The sequence below is a fragment of the Phyllostomus hastatus genome, unplaced genomic scaffold (genome assembly GCF_019186645.2).
Source record: "Phyllostomus hastatus isolate PE091 unplaced genomic scaffold, TTU_PhHast_1.1 phas_contig_37, whole genome shotgun sequence".
In the NCBI taxonomy this organism is placed as follows: Eukaryota; Metazoa; Chordata; class Mammalia; order Chiroptera; family Phyllostomidae; genus Phyllostomus; species Phyllostomus hastatus.
The window spans coordinates 8,457,309-8,466,785 of record NW_025333867.1 but is presented as its reverse complement, the minus strand read 5'-3'; the positions used below and the strand labels follow the sequence as shown (position 1 = coordinate 8,466,785).

Genomic DNA, 9,477 nt, shown 5'->3' with positions numbered 1-9,477 from the left:
CTCTCCCACCCACATTCACCCCTTTAGTTCATGTCCATGTGTCATAAGTTCTTCAGCTTCTACATTGCCCATACTATTCTTGCCTTCCCCCTGTCTATTCTCTACCTACCATCTATGCTACTTATTCTCTGTACCCTTTCCCCCTCTCTCCCCCTCCCACTCCCCTGTTGATAAACCTCCATGTGATCTCCATTTCTGTGGTTCTGTTCCTGCTCTACTTCTTTGCTTAGTTTGGTTTTGGTTTTGTTTTAGGTGTAGTTGTTAATAACTGTGAGTTTGTTGTCAGTTTACCGTTTGTATTTTTTATCTTCTTTTTCTTAGATAAGTCCCTTTAACATTTCATATAATAAGGGCTTGGTGATGATGAACTCCTTTAACTTGACCTTATCTGAGAAGCACTTTATTGGCCCTTCCATTCTAAATGAAAGCTTTGCTGGATAGAGCAATCTGGGATATAGGTCCTTGCCTTTCATGACTTGGAATACTTCTTTCCAGCCCCTTCTTGCCTGCAAGGTCTCTTTTGAGAAATCAGCTGACAGTCTGATGGGAAGTCCTTTGTAGGTAACTGCCTCCTTATCTCTTGCTGCTTCTAGGATTCTCTCCTTCATTTTAATCTTGGCTAATGTAATTATAATGTGCCTTGGTGTGTTCCTCCTTGGGTCCATCTTGTTTGGGACTCTCTGAACTTCCTGGACTTCCTGGGAGTCTATTTTCTTTGCCAGATTGGGGAAGTTCTCCTTCATTATTTGTTCAAATAACTTTTCCACTTGTTGCTTTTCCTCTTCCCCTTCTGGTACCCTTATAATTCGGATGTTGGAACATTTAAGGTGTCCTGAAGGTTCCTAAGCCTGTCCTCATTTTTTTGAATCCTTGTTTCTTCATTCTTTTCTGACTGGATGTTTCTTTCTTTCTTCTGGTCCACTCCATTGATTTGAGTCCCAGTTTCCTTCCCATCACTATCAGTTCCCTGTACATTTTCCTTCATTTCACTTATCATAGCCTTCATTTATTCATCTAATTTGCAACCAAATTCAACCAATTCTGTGAGCATCCTGGTCACCAGTGCTTTGAACCGTGCATCTGATAGGTTGGCTATCTCTTCATCGCTTAGCTGTATTTCCTGTGTAGCTTTGATCTGTTCTTTGGTTTGGGCCTTTTTTTTTTTTGTCTTGACATCCCTGTTATGTACAAGGGGCAGAGCCTTAGGTGTTCACCAGGGTGGGGCAACCTAGTCACTGGGTTGTGATGCCTATGTGAGAGCAGGGTCCCAGAGGTAACAATGGTGCTTGCTCCACTCTCTGTCAGATTTCAGTCCCTTCGCCACTTCCCCCAAGCAAACTGGGCCATTCTGGTGCTACTTCCCATGTGGGTGGGCTTGTGTACATTCTAGGACCCTGTGGGTCTCTCCAACACTCTCTCCTGTGAGGCTGGGAATCTCTCCAAGCACCTCAACCACCGCAGGTGTTTTCAATTGGTGTTTTATTTACTGGTGCTGGGACCCTGGGTTGTGTGGTCTGTCTCACTCCCCAGTTTCACCTGGTTTATCTGTACTCAAATGTGTGACTACCCGGTCAGCTAGCTGCCTTGTGCACCATGCCTTGCTTCACAATCGCCGCCTCACTGAGTCTGCCAGCTGTCACCCCAAACTCAGGGTCTGTCAGCCGCTGCCTGCATGCCCAGGGTCCGCCCACTGCTATCTTGTGCACCCGGGGTTTGTCAGCTGCTGCCTTGTGCACCCAGTGCCACCGCTCTTTGTGTTGCAAACCCTCTCAGCCCGGCTGCACCACTCCACCCTGCCTACTGGTCTGGATGAATGTGTCTATTTTAACTCCTTGGTTCTCGAACTTCCATACAGTTCAATTTTCTGTCAGTTCTGGTTTTTATTTTGTTTCTAAATTCTCGTTGTCCTTATTTTGGTTGTGCTAGGATGCACTGTGTGTCTGCCTATGCCTCCATCTTGGCCAGAAGTCTGCATGTTCTTACCATATTATATAGGTCTATAACAAAACCACAGGCATTCATTTTCATAGCTTACTCCTGATGTGCCTGAAGGTTCTCATCCAAGAAAAGGGAAAACACCTTGAGACCTGAAAGGTTAGGGACTATTGTACAACACCTAGCAAATCCACTTAGTGCTGAGCAGAGGGTGGTGACAAAACCAGCCACCCCTCATAACTCTTTCCTCTTTTCATCACACTCACAATATCAACGTTTCCTCAGTCCCAGTCATTCCCCACAGCCAAGTTGCTCACTTGACTATACCTGGGAAAGGGCACCAGTGACAAAACAAAAATATCCATCACATCAGTTAATTTAGATGGAATCCGGGCTCTGGATGACTGCAAATAGGTCAGTGGGGCAGTCCTTGCTGCTGTCCCCAAGAACACAGCACAGCTCTGCCACTTAAACTTCACACCTCATTTGGTTCCTATATCACTGTGTGCATCGATCACATTTCTAGCAAGTAACCCAAGTGGCTGCAGAAACCCTAGCCACCTCTTTTATTTGAATACTTGCAGTAAAATAGAACATCATCTGGTGTGTACTCATGAAGCCATCTTAAATTACTGTGAACAGACCTACCCCTGGCCCCTGCTAACAATTTAACTTTTTCAGGGGAAGGGATGGTTGTGCATTTGCATCTGGTGACAACAGATCACAAAAGCAAGGTACAATAAAAGCAGAAACACGTGTGGGAAATGGGACTGATTGTGAGCCTAAGGTAACTGCTCTCCCTGCTCCTGTGCTGCCTTCTGGAAAGCTCACCACAAGTTTTGCAATAGAGCTCCCTGCTGAGGGTCTCTGAGACCTGCTTCCTACCATTGCTCATAGTCCCTGTTCCACACTATTGTCTCACTAATAGTGCCAATGTGTAGAGAAGAGAGAGAAGGACCACCAATCCCCTTGAGCCTGGAGAAAAGCTTCACAGCCCCGTGAGCACAGCACTCTGCCCGCAAGTGAAGCCCCGAGGCCTTGCACAGGTGTGAGGATGGGGGGACCCTTCTCATAGCAGGGGTAGAGTACTTGCTAAGCAGCCAGTGCTGCTCTGCCAGTATGACCTCAGACCATCCTGAATGGTAATTTCAAATCCTAGAAAGCACTGACATGTGAACACACAAATACACAGAGTTCTAAACATGGAACTTCAAAATTGGGCCCTTTATTTTTGGATTGTTATCAAAGGTCACTTTCGGTTCAGGCACATTGTAAAGTGTCAGAGGAAAAGTGGGTCAGTAAGAGACAGAAGAAGGGCTACAGGCAGTGCTAACCATTTCCTTAAGGGGAGGAGAATCGGCCACAGAACAGAATACTGTTGGTTTTGCTGTGCTGAATAAAGAAAAGGAAGGGGTGGTCAGCACAGAACCTGGGGGTGATTCTTGCACATCGAAGCATCATGATGGCGGCAGTGGCAGCTGCGGCCTCCGTGCCTTCCTCATTGACCTCCACAAAGGACTTGTGCATGACCTTGGACAGAAACAGATCTCTTGCAGATGACATTCCAGAAAAGTCTGCCTTGGCTTCCTCAAAGGCATCAGTCATGCCCAGAGAGCGAAGTACATCCTCCATGTCATAATTCTCCTCCAGTTTAAATCTAGGCAGGAACACATCCACTTCTTCTTCATCCATCATATCTGGCCTGGTCCATTCTATGAATTTCTCATAAGTAAGGCTTTTTTCCACCTAGAAGAGGAGGGTTGAAGATTTTATGATCTACAACGGTGCTGCCCAATAGAACCTATGCTATGAAGTGAGTGCTCTATACTGTGCAGTACAAGATGGCAGTAATGGGAAGTTATACTACTTTAGAAATATTACTGGGAAATGTGGAAAACTGGCAAGCAGAAATCCAAGTGTAATTCCTTGTCATCACAGCACAATTGTTCCTTAGCACTCATTACCGTTTGCAGATCGACATTTTCATCAGGAAGCATAATGATCATATTCAGCTCTTTGCCGACATAAGGCAGCACCAGAATTTTGGTGAATATTTCTCCTATGTAAGTCATATTAAAGGTAGATTTCTTAAACATCATTTGCACAGGCTTCTCCTCATTCTATTAAAAAAATAAAAAGGATAAACATTAAGTTGAAACAAGACCCCGTTTTACATATTGAATGAATCAGCAAAGCCAGCTACTCTAGGCCCCTAGAAATACTTTCTTGGCTTCCACAACCCATCAGCCCCCTCTTTTGGTGGTGTGAATTCATTGCCTCAACCTCTGGTCACTGGGGTAACCAGGGCTCACTCCTTACACTGCTTCTCCCTTGGTGACATCATTCAGTCTTGTGACGTTAAGTAGCATTCCCAAATTCATACTTCTAGTTGGGACCTGTCCCCTGTACTCAATATTCACATATTATACTGCTTACTTGATACCTGCATTTGGACATAAAAGAAACCTCCAATGCCATATGTCACACTGGGCTCCTCATATTCCCTTCCAAGTCTGCTCATTCTACAATTTCCCCATCTACAATTTTCCCATCTCAATTGATGCCTATGCCACTCATCCTATTGTCAAAATCCCTGACGTATCTCTGACTCCTGTCATTCACAACCCACATCAGAATCATTCGCAAATCATCTTGGCTCCACATTTAAAATTTAACAACAATCTGACTTGCTCTTTCTATGTCCACTGCTATGAGCCTAGGCCTGGTCATTGGGATGACCTCTGAAGAGACCCTATAAGTGTCCTTCCCCCTTCTGATTTGCTCACCCAGTGGCCAGAGGGATCTGATAAATCCCATATTAAATCAGACCACATCACTCTTTGACTAAACACCTTTCCATGGCTCCCCCTCCACTCCAAGGGAGTGAACAATCAAGTCCTAAAAGAAACTTGTAATTGTTTTTTTTTTGTTTTTTGTTTTTTTAATGTATTTTATTGATTATGCTATTACAGTTGTCCTATTTCCCCCCTTCTCTCCCCTCCACCCTGTACCCCCTCTCCCACCCACGTTCCCCCCCTTTAGTTCATGTCCATGTGTCATTCTTATGAGTTCTTTAGCTTCTACATTTCCCGTACTATTCTTGCCCTCCCCCTATCTATTTTCAACCTACATTCTATGCTACTTATTCTCTATACCTTTTCCCCCTCTCTCCTCTTCCCACCCCCCTGCTGCTAGCCCTCCATGTGCCCTCCATTTCTGTGGTTCTGTTCCTGTTCTAGTTGTTTACTTAGTTTCTTTTGGTTTTGCTTTAGGTGTGGTTGTTAATAATTGTGAGTTTGCTGTCCTTTTACTATACATGTCTTTTCTTTATCTTCTTTTCTTAGGTAAGTCCCTTTAGCATTTCATAAAATAAGGGCTTGGTGATGATGAACTCCTTTAACTTGACCTTATCTGAAAAGCACTTTATCTTCCCTTCCATTCTAAATGAGAGCTTTGCTGGATAGAGCAATCTGGGATGTAGGTGCTTGTCTTTCATGACTTGGAATATTTCTTTCCAGCCCCTTCTTGCCTGAAAGGTCTCTTTTGAGAAATCAGCTGACAGTCTGATGGGAACTCCTTTGTAGGTAACTGTCCCCTTATCTCTTGCTGCTTCTAGGATTCTTTCCTTCATTTTTACCATGGCTAATGTAATTATGATGTGCCTTGGTGTGTTTCTTCTTGAGTCCAACTTCTTTGGGACTCTCTGAGCTTCCTGGATTTCTTGGAAGACTGTTGTTCCCTTTGCCAGACTGGGGAAGTTCTCCTTTATTATTTGTTCAAATACGTGCTCCATCTGTTGCTTTTCCCCTTCCTGTTCTGGTACCCCTATAATTTGGATATTGGAACATTTAAAGGTGTCCTGGATGCTCTTAAGCTTTTCCTCGATTTTTTGAATTCTTATTTCATCATGCTTTCCTGCTTGGTTGATTCTATCTTCCTTCTGGTCCACTGTATTGTTTTGAGACTCAGATTCCTTCCTTTCACTATTGGCTCTCCTCTGCGTATCTTCCTGCATCTCTTTTATGGTAACCTGCATCCTTTCATCTAAATTGTGCCCAAAATCAACCAATTCTGTGAGCTTTCTGATCACCAGTGTTTTGAACTGTGCATCTGATAGATTGGCTATTTCTTGGTCGCTCAAAAGGATGAGTCCTGGGGGACTGATCTGTTCTGTTGGAAACATGTCTTATGTCTTTACCTGTCTGTGGTCACTCTTGTTAAGGTGGAGGGTGGAGCCTTAGGTGTTCACCGGGGCTGGGCACCCTGGTCGCTAGATTGTGACGTTATATGTGGGGGCGGGAGCGGGTGGGGACAATGGCAGTAGTTCCTTTCTCCTGGGCTCAGGCCCTTCCTTGGGATCCTGGGCTGCGAGCTCTTCCCTGGTCCACAATCGCTGCCCCACAGGGTCCGCCAGCCACAGCTTGCGTACTCAGGGATCACCGGTGCATTCTTGTGCCCCCAATGGCTATCGCGCCAATTTCGCGCCAAATTTTCCCTGACCTCCGCAGACCCGCGCCAGCCCCGCACCCGCCCGGCTCGTCGTCTCCTACCGGTCTGGATGTACAGGTCTACTTCAACTTCTTGGCTGCCCAACTTCCATTCAAATAAATCCTGTCAGTTCTGAGTGATATTCAATCTGTAAATTATTGTTGTTCTATTCTTGGTTGTGCAAGGAAGCACGGTGCGTCCACCTATTCCTCCATCTTGCCAGAAGTCAGCAACTTGTAATTGTGACAAAAGCTCGGTCCCCTATGTCCTCTGTTCCCATTGCCCTTCATCTGCTAGAGCCACAGGAGCCCCCAAGACTGAGAGCACACACCCTTGAATGCAGGGATGGTTTTCAAGAATCTCCGTTGTTATTGCAAAAATTTCCACCTTCTTAATTTTATTTTATTTTTTATTTTTTTATTTTATTGATTATGCTATTACAGTTGTCCCATTTTACTCGCCTCCACCCTGCACACCCTCTCCCACCCACATTCCCCCCCTTTAGTTCATGTCCATGTGTCATAAGTTCTTCAGCTTCTACATTGCCCATACTATTCTTGCCCTCCCCCTGTCTATTCTCTACCTACCATCTATGCTACTTATTCTCTGTACCTTTTCCCCCTCTCTCCCCCTCCCACTCTCCTGTTGATAAACCTCCATGTGATCTCCATTTCTGTGGTTCTGTTCCTGCTCTACTTCTTTGCTTAGTTTGGTTTTGGTTTTGTTTTAGGTGTAGTTGTTAATAACTGTGAGTTTGTTGTCAGTTTACCGTTTGTATTTTTTATCTTCTTTTTCTTAGATAAGTCCCTTTAACATTTCATATAATAAGGGCTTGGTGATGATGAACTCCTTTAACTTGACCTTATCTGAGAAGCACTTTATTGGCCCTTTCATTCTAAATGAAAGCTTTGCTGGATAGAGCAATCTGGGATATAGGTCCTTGCCTTTCATGACTTGGAATACTTCTTTCCAGCCCCTTCTTGCCTGCAAGGTCTCTTTTGAGAAATCAGCTGACAGTCTGATGGGAAGTCCTTTGTAGGTAACTGCCTCCTTATCTCTTGCTGCTTCTAGGATTCTCTCCTTCATTTTAATCTTGGCTAATGTAATTATGATGTGCCTTGGTGTGTTCCTCCTTGGGTCCATCTTGTTTGGGACTCTCTGAACTTCCTGGACTTCCTGGGAGTCTATTTTCTTTGCCAGATTGGGGAAGTTCTCCTTCATTATTTGTTCAAATAACTTTTCCACTTGTTGCTTTTCCTCTTCCCCTTCTGGTACCCTTATAATTCAGATGTTGGAACATTTAAGGTGTCCTGAAGGTTCCTAAGCCTCTCCTCATTTTTTTGAATCCTTGTTTCTTCATTCTTTTCTGACTGGATGTTTCTTTCTTTCTTCTGGTCCACTCCATTGATTTGAGTCCCAGTTTCCTTCCCATCACTATCGGTCCCTGTACATTTTCCTTCATTTCACTTATCATAGCCTTCATTTATTCATCTAATTTGCAACCAAATTCAACCAATTCTGTGAGCATCCTGGTCACCAGTGCTTTGAACCGTGCATCTGATAGGTTGGCTATCTCTTCATCGCTTAGCTGTATTTCCTGTGTAGCTTTGATCTGTTCTTTGGTTTGGGCCTGTCTTGACATCCCTGTTATGTACAAGGGGCAGAGCCTTAGGTGTTCACCAGGGTGGGGGCAACCTAGTCACTGGGTTGTGATGCCTATGTGAGAGCAGGGTCCCAGAGGTAACAATGGTGCTTGCTCCACTCTCTGTCAGATTTCAGTCCCTTCGCCACTTCCCCCAAGCAAACTGGGCCATTCTGGTGCTACTTCCCATGTGGGTGGGCTTGTGTACATTCTAGGACCCCATGGATCTCTCCAACACACTCTCCTGTGAGGCTGGGAGTCTCTCCCTGAGTCTCAACCCCCACAAGTGTTTTCAATCAGTGTCCCGAGGCTCTATTTCTGGGCACTAGGACCGGAAATGGGCTGCGAGTTCTGTCTCACTGCCTGATTTCTCCTGGCCTATCTGCATGCGAATGTGGGACCTCCTGGACAGCCAGGCACTTTGCTCAACAGTGTCTTGCTTCACAGCTGCCACCTTGCTGGGTCTACCAGCTGTCTGCCTACCCAGGGTCTGCCCACTGTTGTCTTGCACTCAGGATGCCTTACGCATCCAGTGCCACCATTTTTTGTGCCGCAACCCCTTTCCACCAACCCCTCTCAGCCCGGCTGCCTGACTCTGCTCCTACCTACCAGTCTGCATGAATGTGTATATTTTAACTCCTTGGTTGTCTGACTTCCATACAGTTCAATTTTCTGTCAGATCTGGTTGTTATCTTGTTTCTAAATTGTTGCTGACCTTATTTTGGTTGTGCGAGGAGGCACAGTGTGTCTACCTATGCCTCCATCCTGGCCAGAAGTCCTCACCTTGCTGATTTTAAATGATCTTTCCTTGGTGTGCTCTTTGTTAAACTGAATATTCCAGTTTCCTTTGAAGTAGATGGCATTCACAAGAACCAGACGAGTATCTGGATTAACTGAATTTGGAGACAGCAACTCTGTAATTTTACCTGAAAAGAAGAATTACAGAACCAGTTAGCTAAGAGTGTCCTCATGTATGCTTCAGGAATAATATTCATATTAGGCCATCTCCTTGCACAGACAAGTACTCAGATAAAGGAGATCATAACCCCCCAAATATCACCACATAAAGGGATACTTTAAAAATACCACCATGTGAATAACACATGGAAAATTAACAAAGTAATATATGCAGGATGAATTCATCACAAGTGAGATAGGAATGCCTAGTACCTAAAGAAAGGTGCAAGTTCCTAGCAGGCATAAAGAACAGTTTAAAGGAAGAATCACAATAAAGTGAGGGTGCACTGAGCATTCTGCATAGGAATCTGCAGGGAATGAGCCATACTGTATAGGAACACAGCCTGAGACTTGCATCCAAGTGCTTCTTTGCACTATTTGTGAAAAGAAAAACTAGGTTAACATTAACAACAAAAGTCAAAGTGTGGATTGTTCTGGAAGAGGTGTACTGGATA

The 9,477-nt window shown here is 44.6% G+C and overlaps 1 protein-coding gene across 4 annotated transcripts in view; it reads right to left on the bottom strand.

Annotated features, from left to right (window-relative positions):
- Positions 1-3,140: 3,140 nt before the first annotated feature.
- The window catches only part of LOC123820809 (serpin B6-like), a 32,702-nt gene continuing 26,365 nt past the window's right edge, over positions 3,141-9,477 (bottom strand). For all 4 annotated transcript variants that reach the window (XM_045841767.1, XM_045841766.1, XM_045841768.1 and 1 more), the window contains 3 exons: positions 8,849-8,991; positions 3,900-4,055; positions 3,141-3,681 (listed from right to left, as the gene is read on the bottom strand). In XM_045841767.1, the coding sequence (XP_045697723.1) occupies positions 3,277-3,681; positions 3,900-4,055; positions 8,849-8,991 (704 nt within the window). In that variant the 3' untranslated portion in view covers positions 3,141-3,276. The remainder of the gene's footprint in view (positions 3,682-3,899; positions 4,056-8,848; positions 8,992-9,477) is intronic.